General features: G+C 46.2%; 1 protein-coding gene across 1 annotated transcript in view; it reads right to left on the reverse strand.

The window, feature by feature from the left end:
* The window catches only part of LOC122470340 (SV2 related protein), a 77,760-nt gene that overhangs the window by 12,716 nt on the left and 50,054 nt on the right, over window positions 1–14,990 (reverse strand). Inside the window, exons 7-11 of the mRNA XM_043557825.1 lie at window positions 10,506–10,569; window positions 8,504–8,629; window positions 7,691–7,819; window positions 6,058–6,131; window positions 2,334–2,410 (exon numbers count right to left, since the gene is read on the reverse strand). Coding sequence (XP_043413760.1) covers window positions 2,334–2,410; window positions 6,058–6,131; window positions 7,691–7,819; window positions 8,504–8,629; window positions 10,506–10,569 — 470 coding nt within the window. The remainder of the gene's footprint in view (window positions 1–2,333; window positions 2,411–6,057; window positions 6,132–7,690; window positions 7,820–8,503; window positions 8,630–10,505; window positions 10,570–14,990) is intronic.

A 14,990-nucleotide genomic window follows, 5' to 3' on the forward strand; every position in this document is an offset into this window, starting at 1 on the left:
CTGTGGGAATGGGAGCTCCTCACTGGTGTAAGAAATGCTGATACTCCAGCTACTGCTATTAACTGTGAGTAGCAAAGTCCTTTGTCTCTGATCCAGGAGTGTTGTGTCTTTTGCAGGCATCTGTGGAAGCTGTGCACGCCTAACCTGTTAGCTGGAAAATACGTAAATCCTCAGACTTTTCACAGTTCTTAACTAATTCATTCGTTAACTGAGGAGTTAAAATCTTTGACATGCGGTCATTATATACTTGTAGGAGAGGCATGATTTTACCTTTTCCTAAAATTTTTTTCTTTAACCCATCACCTTCTAACACACTATGTCATTGCCTCACTTATTAAGCTATTCTCTCTCTCTTTTTCTCTCTCCCCACCAAAACATGAGCTCACAGGGTAGGGATATTTGTCTTTTTTTTTTTTTTTAACGTTTATTTATTTTTGAGACAGAGACAGAGCATGAACGGGGGAGGGCCAGAGAGAGAGGGAGACACAGAATCGGAAGCAGGCTCCAGGCTCTGAGCCGTCAGCCCAGAGCCCGACGCGGGGCTCGAACTCACGGACTGTGAGATCGTGACCTGAGCCGAAGTCGGACGCTCAACCGACTGAGCCACCCAGGCGCCCCGGGATATTTGTCTTTTGTGGTCACTGATGTACCCTAACACCTAGATCAGTACCTGCCTTATAGAAAATATTGAATAAATGACTTGTCCAAGATCACACGGCTACTTAGTGCTGGAACCCAGGCTCCCTGATTTCCAGCTGTGGGCTTGTTCCACGGTATCACTTCTCCTGCCCAGGTAGAAGAAAGGGCTTTTTTTTTTTAATGTTTATTTATTTTTGAGAGACAGAGAGAGCACGAGTGGGGGAGGGGCAGAGAGAGAGGGAGACACAGAATCTGAAGCAGGCTCCAGGCTCCGAGCTGTCAGCACGGAGCCCGATGTGGGACTTGAACTCATGAGTCGTGAGATCACAAGCCATGAGATCATGACCTGACCCGAAGCTGGATGCTTAACCGACAGAGCCACCCAGGAGTCCCAAGAGAGAGCTTTTAACAGAAGTTGGCAAACTATCACCTGAAGCCAAATCTGGTCTCCGGTTTGTTTCTGCCTGGCCTGCGTGCTAAGAATGGTTTTTACGTTAAAAAAATTTTTTTTGTTAAGTTTATTTATTTATTTTGAAAGAGACAGAGACAGCAAGAGCGGGGGTGGGGCAGGGAGAGAGAATCCCAAGCAGGCTCCATGCTCAGCAAGGAGCCCGATGCAGGGCTCAATGCCATGACCCTGGGCTCACGACCTGAGCTGAAATCAGGAGTCGGATGCTCCACTGGCTGAGCCATCTGGATGCCCCAAATTCACATTCACGAATAAGGTTTTATCGGAACACGAGCAATGCTTGTTCGTTAGCCAATTGTCCACAGGTTTTTTCCTTCTTTGTATGGCCCACAAAGCCTAAAATATTGACTAGCTGGCCCTTTCTGGAAAAAGTTTGCCAACCCCTGCTTTGTAACATTCCCCTGGATCCTCCTCTGTTTTGCTTAAGCGGGTCCACTGTTGGGGGCATGTGATCTGTAGTCGATAACCAAATCCCAAACCTGCGACTGAGCCACCAACCCATTAAATCCTCGCTTACACCAATAAACCAAACTATTCACTAAGCTTATAGAGGCTTACTATGAAAAAGATAACCAGGTAAATCCTACAGACAAGTGAGAACCTGATCCCTTTATCCTCCACCCTGGGCTCAATGCTAGGAACCTATTTTTAAAGACAGAATTGTTTGAAATCCCAGACATGTGCATACAGTCTTTGCTTTCTGGCTGTTCCTTTTGTCCGGTGGCTCCCACCTCCGGCTGCACAAGAGAATCGCCGGGGGAGCTTTTAAAAGCCACTAACGCCCGGGTCCGGAGATGCTGAGTAAATTGACCCGGGCATCGTTTAACTGGCCCCAGGTGATTCCATTGTGTGGCCAGGGTTGAGATCCTACCCGGTTCTCCGACTTCACATGCACGTTGAGAATTACCGCACAGGGTCACAGCCGTCAAACTCAGTGTTGTACTTCATCGAGCCCTTTGCGTGACATAAGCGGTGACTCTGCTATAATGTCCCTTCTGTCGTGACAAGATTGTTCGGGTTTCTACAGAGCATCTCGGAGACCGCGGTCCAGGTCTTTTGTGCTCAGATTTGGAAGAAACTTTCTCCCTGGAGTCTGTGGGACAAAGTCACTGGCGTTTGTGCGTGGCCGGGCTCAGGAAGGGCTGAACGAGGGGCTGGGATGTCTGTGTGACTGTGTATGGTGGGGGTAGGAGTCGTTAGCTGGTAAAGGGAGTTTGATACTCACTGCTGCAGACATCTCCTGCCTGGAAGAGCTCAGTGGTGAGCAGAACTAATCCATAGTAAGAAAACGCATTGGAAAACCTGCCAGAAAGGAAGCAAAAAAAGGTAAAGAAGTGATGGGAGAAATGCAAGATCCCCTTTCCCCAACCCCTCAGGAAGGACTTGCGTCTATGGCAGCGAGGACCAGTCTTTGGACGTGGGTGACACTGGGGCTTTGGGGGGGGGGGCGGTTCCTGGGGCCCTTGAGCAGGAAAATGGCAGGTACAAAGCATAGCAGTGTGTTAAAGGTATGTGATCCTGTGTCCTTTGAAAGACCAACAACCGTATTCTATCACAGAGAACACCAGGCTGTTTTTCACAATTGGCAATAGGGAATAAAAGTTTGGGGAACCAAGATTTGGAAGAAAACAGTCATGGCTGACGTCCGTCAGGGCTTCTGGGCCAAGTTGGTCAATGTGGAGAGGGAAGAGGAGGGAAAGACTTTGATAATACAGAGAACTGGGCTCCAGCTCTACCCTTGAACTCCTGAGAGTTGAATCAACTCACCAAGCATTTATTAAACACCTGCTGTGTACCCCATACAAGTGTGGAGTCAGCAGACTTCCCTAAAATTTCAGATTAGAATGACCCAGTTAATTAATTCCCGATTGTCCCAGGAACCATAACACTCAAGTCTGTAGGACCAGAACATTCTCATCCTGTAGTACAGTTATGTGGGAACTGTCATAATTAGTCCATGGTCATAAATTTCCTTGAGTTACAATATGTGCTAGCAAATTTAGTGATTTCTATTGGGTGCAAGAAATAGTCTCTAATTAATTGCTTCGGTATTTGGGCAGCTCGGCCCAAATGAGTCATACGCATGCAAAGACAGACACCCTTAACTAGGTCAACCACCTCCTCTCCCTTTTCAAAAATCCTGCAGACTGAGCACTTGTATTGAGCATACAGCAGGTGTTTAATAAATGCTTGGTTCAGCTCTCAGGAATGCATGGGCAGAATTGGAGCCCAGTTCTGTTTATTATCAAGGCCTTCCTCCCCACTTGCCTGCAATTGACCACTTTTCAGGACGATCCCCTGCTAATTAGCACCTCTCCTCAAAGGCGCATAGGGAAAGGGATAAGTGGTTACACCAGAACTCCGAAAAGTGTTAGCCAGGCCCCTTCTGCACACTCTTCATGCTGCATACATGATTTCGTAGAGAGTTCAAAGAATAGCTGAGATTTGACTGGTTGTGGATTTTCAGGTAATTACTCTGTACAAATCCTTCCCTTCCACCCTGCCCACATCCAGCCATCGCGAATGGCCGCGTTTTAAGGAAAATAGACCAGGATCAGGACTGAGAGTTCTAAGGCTGCACGTGTTGACCAAATCAGTGGTTCCCCAAACATGGGTCCCATGTACACCGAAGGCAGTATGGCCCGAAAAGAGGAGTAAGGGAGCAGGCATTATCATTTTCCTTTCAATTACAGTTGACCCTTGGACAACACAGGTTTGAACTGCAGGGGCCACTTATAAGGAGATTTTTTTTTTCAATAAATACTGCAATTACATTTTCTCTTGAAGATGATTATAACACTTTTTCTCTAGCTTACTTTAAGAATACAGTATATAATACATATAACAGACAAAATATGTGTTCATCAGTAAGGCTTCTGGTTAATGTTATCAGTAAGGCTTCTGGTTAATAGGAGGCTATTAGTGAAGTTTGGGGGGGATCAAAAGATTTTCAACTACTCAGGGGTCTGTGCCTTTAACCCCTACTCTGCACTGTTGAAGGTCAACTGTATTTTGATGGCTTCCTAGTCTCACTTACTTGCTAATGAGTCCTCAACATCTGCCTCTCTCTCTATTAAGTACAGTAACTCAGAGCTTTGGCAAATCATCAATCTAGCTACTTTTTACTATATTTCTCTTGAGGAGAGCCTTCTCTCTATGGCCTGCTGTTAAGTTTTTTTTTTTTTTTTTTTTTTTTTTTAGCGTTTTAAAAGACATTTATCTGAACGCTTGTGCACTGTTGGTGGGGATGCAAACTGGTGCAGCCACTCTGGAAAACAGTATGGAGTTTCCTCAAAACATTAAAAATAGAAATACCCTATGGTCCAGTTATGGCACTATTGGGCATTTACCCAAAGAATACAAAAACACTAATTCGAAAGGATATACGCCCCCCCTATGTTTATTACAGCATTATTTATTGTTTTTTTATTTTTATTTTTCACATTTATTTATTTTTGAGAGACAGAGCAAGATAGAGCGTGAGCGGAGGAGGGGGGGGGGGCGGGGATACACAGAATCTGAAGCAGGCTCCAGGCTCTGAGCTGTCAGCAGCACAGAGCCCAATGCAGGACTTGAACTCGTGGACCGTGAGATCATGCCCTGAGCCGAAGTCGGATGCTTAGCTGACTGAGCCACCCAGGCGTCCCTACAGCATTATTTATAATAGCCAAATTATACTGTTTCCGATTCTGTGTCTCCCTCTCTCTCTCTGCCCCTCCCCCGTTCATGCTCTGTCTCTCTCTGTCCCAAAAATAAATAAACGTTGAAAAAAAAAAAATTTTAACAAAAAAAAAAAAAAAGGGGCGCCTGGGTGGCGCAGTCGGTTAAGCGTCCGACTTCAGCCAGGTCACGATCTCGCGGTCCGTGAGTTCGAGTCCCGGGTCGGGCTCTGGGCTGATGGCTCAGAGCCTGGAGCCTGTTTCCGATTCTGTGTCTCCCTCTCTCTCTCTGCCCCTCCCCCGTTCATGCTCTGTCTCTCTCTGTCCCAAAAATAAATAAATGTTGAAAAAAAAAATTTTAACTAATAATAGCCAAATTATGGAAGAAGCCCAAGTGTCCATCGATAGATGAATGGATAAAGAAGATGTGGTCTATATATACAATGGAATATCACTCAGCCATAAAAAGGAATGAAATCTTGCCATTTGCAATGACATGGATGGAACGAGAGAGTATAATGCTAAGCGTAGTATCTCAGTCAGAGGGCAAATACCACGTGATTTCATCCATTATGTGGAATTTAAGAAACACCACAAATGAGCAAAGGGAAAAGAAAGAGACAGAGAAACAAATCAAGAAACAGACTCTTAAGCATAGAGAACTGACCAGAGGGGAGGATGCTGGGGGGATGGGTGAGATAGGTGATGGGGATTAAGAGTGCACTTATCATGATGAGCACTGAGTAATGCATACAATTGTTGAATCACTGTATTCTACACCCGAAACTAACATAACATTGCATGTTAACTGTGTTGGAATTAAAATGAAAAACGTAGTTAAAAAGGACATTTATCTGAGTAAAAAGGGAGTCCAATTAAAGAAAACAACGAAGAATAGCACGGGTGATACCTGAATAAGGCAGAAATCAGGAAAGTCATACCCAAACCACTTTATTTTGCAACTGCTGCCCACGATCAAAGAGCTATCTGTGCATCACGTAAAAACAGAAAGCAAAGGGGCGCCTGGGTGGCTCAGTCGGTTAAGCATCCGACTTCAGCTCAGGTCATGATCTCACGGTTCGTGAGTTCGAGCCCTGCATCGGGCTCTGGGCTGACAGCTCAGAGCCTGGAGCCGGCTTCAGATTCTGTGTCTCCCTCTGTCTGCCCCTCACTGCTTGCACTCTGTCTCTCGCACTGTCCCAAAAATCAATAAATGAAAAAAAAAAAAAAAACAGAAAGCAAAACAGGGCATGAATGAAGGGGATCAAGGTGTCAAGAAACAGCTCTTACCATATAAACCACAGCAACAAGGTTGTCCACCTAAAATGGGGCGTGAAAAGGTCCCTCATTCTGCCTCGGTCTTCCTGTTTCAAGACAAGAACGTGCAATTTGCTCTCCTCCCCTAGAGAAGTATGGGCCCCAGCCGGCAGCCTAAGACCGTGGGCACCCACAGCAGGGAGGGAAGCTCCTGGTGGGCTACATGCTCAGATTCCGGGAACCCAGGACCCGATCCCACGGCACAAAGTCTCCTGGCCCAGTGAGGCCCTCCAGCCAGGACCCAGCAAGGTCTACAGGCTTGGTTCCCCAAGGATGGAAACATTCTGCAATCCCTATAGCAGGAAGCAGACTCCTTGGGCCTGGTACCCCCAGGGATTCTCGGGCAGTGCCATGGACCCAGGGAGCAGACAGTCAATTCAAGGGGCATCCAACCATTTAATGCCCTCCCAAGCCAGCTCTAGGTCAAGATCACAAAAATCAATGTACTGAAAATCAATTCACCAGAAGCCAATGTGTCAAAGGTTGATTAGTTAAATGACCCATTTGCCAATTACATATAATTTGCTAATTTATTGAATCTTTGCTCTACAACGTTCTTTTTTTTTAAGTTTATTTCTTTTTTATGAGCAATAGAGAGAGAGAGAGAGAGCATAAAGGAGGGACAGAAGGAGAGAGAGAATCCCAAGCAGGCTCTGTGCTGTCAGCACAGAGCCCAACACGGGGCTTGAACCCACAAACCGTGAGATCATGACCTGAGCTGAAACCAAGAGCCACCCAGGCACCCCTACAATGTTCTTTTTAAGAGTATATTCTAGGGGGTGCCTGGGTGGCTCAGTTGGCTGGGCGTCTGACTTAGACTCAGGTCATGATCTCACAGTTCGTGAGTTCAAGCCCCTCGTCGGGCTCTGTGCTGACAGCTCAGAGCCTGGAGCCTGCTTGGATTCTGTGTCTCCCTCTCTCTCTCTCTGCCCCTCCCCCGCTCATGCTCTGTCTCTGTCTCTCAACAATGAATAAATGTTAAAAAAATTTTTTTAAAAGAGTATATTCTAGGACTGTGATAATATTCTTCTTAGGTATATTTAACGAAAACATTTTTCTTAGCAGTTTGAGAAACGCTTGAGAAACGCTTGCTTATTTAACCATGTTAAATGTTTAAAAAAAAGATTATGGGTTTTAGGTGGCTTAGTCTACCTGTGAATAGCCCTCATGAATAAAAATATATTTTTTGGTATATTCTTGAATGAAAAGACAACACCCATTAAATAGGTTTATTGAATGTATTTGAGAATGTTTGTATTTATTGACTATATTTTGGAATAGGTTAATATATTTAGAAATAGATCCATTAACATATTTATAGAGAGCATATACTGAGGAAATAAATGTGTTAATATATACACAGGAAAAATATACTCCAACTTGCTACATATATTCAAAAAGATCCTTGAAACATTTTTTTGGTAAAAAAGATACACTGGCAAGTTAATTCAGGAAAATTGGCTTTTGGGGAATTAGTCTGCTCGTGCGCTTTTTGCTGGTCTCAGAATTTGCCACCTCCTTGGAGAGCACGCCCCACCCGCGCACACACTCCCGCACAGGCGCACGGACACACACACACACCACAGACAGCAGGCCAGGCACCGACCTGTCTGGAGATGATGAGTTTCCCCAGCGGCATGGGGGCTCCGTTTTCTGTCGCTATCCTCTTTAAGGTGGCGATGGCCTTCTCCTGATTCCCGGACAGCACATCATACCTTGCGCTCTCCGGCAGCCACTGTGGGGACAGGCGTGGCAGATTAGGGGGGAACAGAACACGGGGTCCCAACCACATATCTCAGCGGGGTGTGGAGTCTTTAAGCTTAGGGCTCTGGAGCCAGAGGGCTAGCTTCAAATCCTGGCTCTGTCATTGATTATCCTGGTTGTGGGACCTTGAGTAATTACTTGACCTCTCGGTGCCTCCATTTCCTCATCCACAAAATGGGGATAACGATAGATCCCACCTCGTAAAGGCTGTCGAGAGGGTTAAGTGAGAGAATCCAGACAAAGTGCTTAGCACAATACCTGGAATGGGTTCATGCAATGATTGTTGTTTCTGTTGCTATTATTATTATTAATCGGTGTGGCTGGCAGAGTTCTAAAAACATCACCTTACAAAGAATCCCTGCAGGACAGTGTCCTCCTTTACCTCCTCCCCACTGACACACAGTGAATGGCTGAACAGCAGAAAGCCAAGTGGCCAAGGTTGAGATCTTTTTTTTATTATTTGAGACAGAGACAGAAGAGCATTTAGGGACGAGGGAGGATGTGGGAGAGACAGAGAGAATCCCAAACATCTCAGAACGCCATGCGGGGCTAGAACCCACAAACCGTGAGATGATGACCTAACGTTGGATGCTTAACCGACTGAGCCGCCGCCCAGGTGCCCCGTAAAGGTTGACATCTCTTAAAGGATACCTACAAAACACAGAACCGCAAAGAGGAGCAACGGGACGGCCGAGAGGATGAGCAGCCAGCGCCAGCCCAGGCTGGGCATCACAAACACGGCCAGGATCACCTCGAACACTGTCCCGATGGCCCAGAAGACCTGGCAGGGGAAAACGGGATCAGCGATGGGAGCAGCATGGCCAACACATGAGCAATGTCAGGGTCATTGCGGACAACGCTACTGACACGAGGGAGGGTCCTCGTGGTCAGCCATGTCGGAATGGCCATCTTTCCTGTTTTTCATATAGTTGGCAGGACCATCATGTTGCCCATCTCCTCTGTCATAATTGCGTGGTACCCACTGGAGTGGGTACGATGTGGCAGCTCTGGTTTAGGGAGATCAACACCATCAATATCGTGTGAGGTCAATACGGTAACGGACATATTGTTTTTGTCTACTGACATCCATCTCTCTCGCCCAAGAGGCCCCTAGTATCCTTTATCACAACTGCCTCTTCCCTGCAGGGCTGACTATCTTCTGTTTGCCTCGCCATAGTTTCCCACCTTGCTTTTTTTGTATGGACTGCATCCACAGGCTCTCTGTCTTCTGGCTTTCCACTGGCTACAGCCGATGGGGAGCCCCACAGGACATGGGAGGGAGGGAGGGAGGAAGGAAAGAGATGTGGGGGCATTTATTCCTCTGGCTCTCTCCCTGCACGGTGGTCATGGGCTGGCTGCACCTGTCCAACAGCCCTGGACACACAACTCTGTCTCTCTTTCTCTCTGGGCTGCTAATTAATTACTTCCTGCCTTTGCCTGGCAACTGGCACTTCAGGCCTGGGGCTATTTAGAAATAGTCCCTTTATCAAACCCTCTTCAAACTATCCTAAGTTGAGTATGCTGTCTCCTGCTCAGGCCCTACAACTATTGTCCATTGCCAAACATGGCCCTTCAGCTTCTCCATCAGTTCTGGGGGACTCCGAGAGCCTTCCTAAATCCTCTCTGGCTGAACTCAACCACAGTCTATTTCTGTTGCTGCCAACCGGGGGTGATAGTCAAAATGTCTAACAAACTGGACCAACCCAGGATAGGCACCTGACACCGGTCATATACCCCCTGCTCTCAACACACACACATATACCATGACTGTGCCAGGAGTTAACTCTTCAGACGCTAGATCATGGGAAGTTCTAGGGGGTCCTAAGAGTGGACAGGGTGTCAGGCGATGAGGGGTAATCAGGGACCAAGATCTGCTGGCATAAACGCATCTCAATATTTATATAGTTGGTTCATCCATACCAGCGTGGACCAGATGACCACCACCCTTATCGATCAGGGGTAGATGCAGTCTGGGTGGTAAGCTGGGCAGTGACGTCAATGGGATTACTATTGTCAACGTGGTCATGGTGACTAGAGACGTCGGAGTGGCGTCATAGTCGTCACTGTGGGCATCAGTGTCTGAAAGGACAAATAAACTCTACTGCCTGCATGCTAGAGGGGTCATTGGTCAGCCACATATTGGCCCTGAGATCTTCCAGAACCATGATTGGAAAACGGGTCACAAAACCTTGGCAGAAAGAAGGCTCGGAGGGACGAGCTGGACCGAGGGAGTTTTAAGGCAGCCTCTAGGCTACAGGAGTGGCGCCTCACACAAGACACAGGTGAGCCTGGATACAAACAGGGGTGGAGGGTGATGATATGGATGGGGGACAGGAGTTTTGGTCCCCTTGCGCACCAACTCTCGGCACCAACTCTCAGATAAAAGCCACGTGAAGTCCAAGAAGGAAATACCACCTGCCTACCGCCATTTTTTTAAGAGATCGATTGTTTTTTTTTTTTTTTGTCAATTGAAGGGTTTATCCGTATTGCAAAAAGACCATGTCAGAATTGACATAATTGACCCGTTTAAGTCTCCACACACTGAGTCTGTTAGAGCTCTCTTAAACTCCCATTTCCTCATCCTGTGGCTCAAGACGCCCGAGAATCTCCTGCTCAGGGACTGAGCGCTCTTGGGAAACCCAGACCACCCTCCTTACCTCAATCAGCAAGATACACTTAGCTCTGGCCTTCATGGGAAGGAACTCCGCGTACAGCGTCACCCTGGGAAAGCAGAGAGACAGGAAGAAAGTTAAGGTCGGGACTGAGTAAGAGGACTGCCACCGCTTTCTGAATTTCTAGGCCAATATTCCTCCGAGGGTGGTCTGTGGACCACTTACTTCGGAATTTCCTAGGATGATGGCTAAGGTCATAGATCCCTAGGCCCCACCCCAAACCCTTGGGAACAGACTCTCAGGGGTGGGGTTCTGGCATCTGCATTCACTCACTCCCCACGTGGTTCTCAAATTTAGAACTGCCGACACGGAGCCCTACCCACAACCCAGCAAATATAGGAGAAAATAGGGTAGTGTGACAACGGGCAACTTCAATCTGGAACATTATTCAGGTTTTTCCCTATTATTCACGTCCTGAATAGTCTTCAAGAGTCCAGGCCTTTCATTCTGTAGGATGCTCCTCCTCTTACGTCCATCTGCTGTCTCCCCGTGACCAGACTCAGGCCATGTTTTCTTGGCAAGAACCCCGCAGACATGATACTAAGCTCCTTCCGGTGCCTCACATCAGGGCCATATGGTGTCAACTCATCTCATCACTGGTGACATTAACCTTCATCACTGGCTCAAGATGGTGTCTGACAGATTTCTCCACCCTAAAGTTATCCTTTTTCCATCTGGGATTACTTGGCGGGGAAAAATTCAGAGATTATGCCAATACCCTGTTCTCCCTAGAACCTCTACCCATCAGCTTCGGTATCCCACCCATGGACGATACCTGCCTGAATCAACACTACTATGATGGTAACAGGTGGTATTTTTTAAATTTCCATTGTTCCTTCTACATTTAGAATGGATATTCTATTGCAAGGAGGAGTTTCCCTTTTCCCCTGTATCTATCTATCTATCTATCTATCTACCTACCTACCTACCTACCTATGCATTCAATGAATCAGTATGAACTTGTAGATTCCTATTTTATTCAGTGGGTTGTAACCCACTACTACCATTATTCTTCTGATGCTCAGACTGTCCCAGATCTGATGTTGGAAGACTTTTTTTTTAATTTTTAAAAAAATGTTTATTTTTGAGACCGCGAGAGAGGCAGAGCACAAGTGACGGAGGGGCAGAGAGAGAGAGGGAGACACAGAATCCAAAGCAGGCTCCAGGCTCTCAGCCAGCAGCACAGAGCCCAACGTGGGGCTCGAACCCACAAACCATGAGATCATGACTTGAGCCGAAGCTGGATGCTTAACCAATTGAGACACCCAGGTGCCCCTTGTTGGAAGACCGTTTAAACCAATCCCTATGTCTCTTTTACATGCCTCCATCATTCCTTGAACTCTTCTTTACTTTCTGGCACAACAAGATGTCCAAGTTCATGGTGTGTTTTCCTGGTCCCAGCTGTGGCGTCAGCCATTTTTCTAAGAGGTTCTGGTTCCTTTCGGTAGAAGACGGTATTTAGAAACCAAATACTGATGTCAGTGTGCTCATTGCTGCTGGGCTGTCGTTGCTTCTAGGCCTTCTCAGTGGATGCAGCTAAGACATCTCTCTCTCTATCATCTATCTTGGTCTCTCCATTTCTCTCTGTCCACATGCACTCCATACACCCATATGTTTCTATATCTATCTGTGTATATATATTTTTAAAAAACGAGTTCTTACTGATACTTTCAATTCCAGTCCAACCAGAAGGTTGGGGTTCTTTCTAACCCTCCCGGGTTTCCATGTTTATAATTCCCTTCTCCGACATTGAGACACGGGGGCCTCATTCTCCTCAATATATTTCTTATTTGCCCAATCAACTTATTGGTTTGCTGAATGTAACGAACGTCCTAACTGCATCGACCCCTCCATCTACTACATTCGTGCCCCTTCCTCTGCCTTCCACTTCCTCAGCCGCCGGCCATGCTGGGAAGAGAAGGAAACTTCTAAATGACTTCCCCATGCTGCCTTCCAACTTGGTAGGAAGAGCAGGCTTTCTCTTTCCCCACATCTCCCACCTAAGTCAAGCATCGGAGCTACTAGATAGCGTCATGTGACTCTCCTGGCTCCTCATAAGGGAGGCCGGAGAGAGAGAGGCTCATTTCCATTAACCCTTTTGAGGCAGATGGATGCTGGTGACCCATCTAGGTCTCCTGGGATGCCCCTTTACTAGTTTGTGTCCAACTCCCAGCTGCCGCTGCTAATGCTGCAACCCTCTTCTGGGATTGCTCTTGAGCAACTGTGGCTGCCTCACCAGAGAAGTGTCTAGGAGTTACAACCCTTCTCCCCAGGACAGACTGGTATGTGCTTACAAAAGTCCCATTCCATTGCCTCAACGTAGGACAGACCTTGTGGAACAAAGAACACTCCTGAGTTCCCTGTGGGATCAGCCCGAGTCTCGACGTCACCAGAAACCATACTTTTGCTTAACTTCTTCCTTTCAACATTATTGCCTCTTTCATGGTTTTATGGGCTTCCGAGAGCATTCCTTAAATAAATCACTTATACAAGAATCTCTGACTAACCTCTGCTTCTATGGAACCTCTGCTTCTATGAATGACGTCCTTCCCTGCATAACATCTAACATTTTGAAAGTTGGTCTTAGCAATACCACTGAGATTTAGGAACAGTTCTATCGCCAGTAGAAGTCCTCCTCAGAATAATGATAAAAGGACACCTCTGTCCAGAGAAGGAAGAATTCCTAGGAGCCTCAGAGGAAAGGTTAGGGCTTTAGTAGTTCAGGTATATACACTCTATTTAGAAAAAAGTATGAAGAAAAGGCAATGTCATCTAGTTCATTTCACAGTATAAGTATTCTAGTATATTCTCTCTGTCTTGATCTTCTGTCTTTATCCCTCTTTCTCAATCTCTCTCTCTAGCTAAGATCATACTCAAGAATTCTGAACCTAGGGCACCTGGCTGGCTCAGTCAGTTAAGCATCTGATTTCAGCTCAGGTCATGATCGCCTGGTCAGTGAGTTTGAGACCCACGTAGGGATCTGTGCTGACAGCCAGAGCCTGGAGCCTGCTTCGGATTCTGTGTCCCCCTCTCTCTCTGCCCATCCCTGCTGGTGCTCTGTCTCACTCTGTCTCTCAAAAATAAATAAATGTTAAAAAAAAATTTAATAAAAAAATAAAAAAAGAATTTTAAACCTTACTTTTCATCGATTTATAAATAGCATTACCATACCACTTAAAACCCTCTTACACACATATATTCCATCACATGCATGAACCATACGTTTCTTTTTTTTTTTTACATTTTTTTAACGTTTATTCATTTTTGAGAGATGTAGAGAGACAGAGTGTGAATGGGGGAAGGGCAGAGAGAGAGAGAGAGAAACACACAGAATCCGAAGCAGGCTCCAGGCTCTGAGCTGTCAGCACAGAGCCCTATGTGGGGCTCGAACCCACCAACCGTGAGATCATGACCTGAGCCAATGTCGCTTAACCGACTGAGCCACCCAGGTGCCCCTGAACCATACTTTTCTTAATAATAGCTACCTTTTATTGAGGACCTACTATATGCCAAACATTCTTCTAGATGTTTTACATGAATTATCTCAGTAAGCATCTCAAATAAATGGGGTAGATAATTATAATCCTCTGTATGTATGTATTTTTTTTAAGTTTTAAAAAGTTTATTTATTTTGAGAGAGAGAGAGAGAGGCAGGGAGGGGCAGAGAGAGAGGGAAAGAGAGAAAATCGTAAGCAGGTTCCACGCTGCCAGTGCAGAGCCCGATGCGGGGCTCGAGCCCACAAAGCGTGAGACCATGACCTGAGCCGAAATCAAGAGTCAGCAGCTTAACCAACCGAGCCACCCGGGTGTCCCTGTGTGTGTGTACTTTTGATTCTCATTTTCATCTCTAGATCTATCTACGTTAGATAAATTGTTAGTTGACCAGGATCACGCAGCTAGCAAGTCAGTAAGTAGGAGAGCCAAAATTCTCACCCACATCTGTCTATAGCTTCTAGCCCACCAACCACTTCCTCATTTGGACGGTTTCACGACGATAAACAACACTTCAGTGAACGTCATCAGGCTGAAGACATTTTGGTCTGCACGTGGTTTCCTTAGGCTAGGCCCCTGCTAAATAGAATTTGTGTCAAAGCCTATGTGTATTTTGAAGGCTTTTGATATATATTGCCAGAGTGGTCCCCCCCAAATTCGTTCCAGTGTATATGCCCACAGGTACCTCGCTCAGCAAAAACCATCAGGAATCTCATTTAACTCAGCTCTGAGAACGGGGACCCAGATTATAGTGGTGGCAGAGGTCACAGCGGTTACCGTGGATGATTTCTTTGACACCTTCTGCTCTTCTCCACACGGTGTGCTTACATTATTCAAAAAAAAAATCAATAATAATAATAATAAATACTACTAATAAAGCGAGAAGCATGTTCACCTTTCCTCCATCACAGGAAAGTTCAACAACTAACTGCGAAACTGTGCCGTGGCGTGTTCCAGGGGGCAGAGCTATTTCTGTCC

This window comes from Prionailurus bengalensis, chromosome D3 (assembly GCF_016509475.1).
Source record: "Prionailurus bengalensis isolate Pbe53 chromosome D3, Fcat_Pben_1.1_paternal_pri, whole genome shotgun sequence".
In the NCBI taxonomy this organism is placed as follows: Eukaryota; Metazoa; Chordata; class Mammalia; order Carnivora; family Felidae; genus Prionailurus; species Prionailurus bengalensis.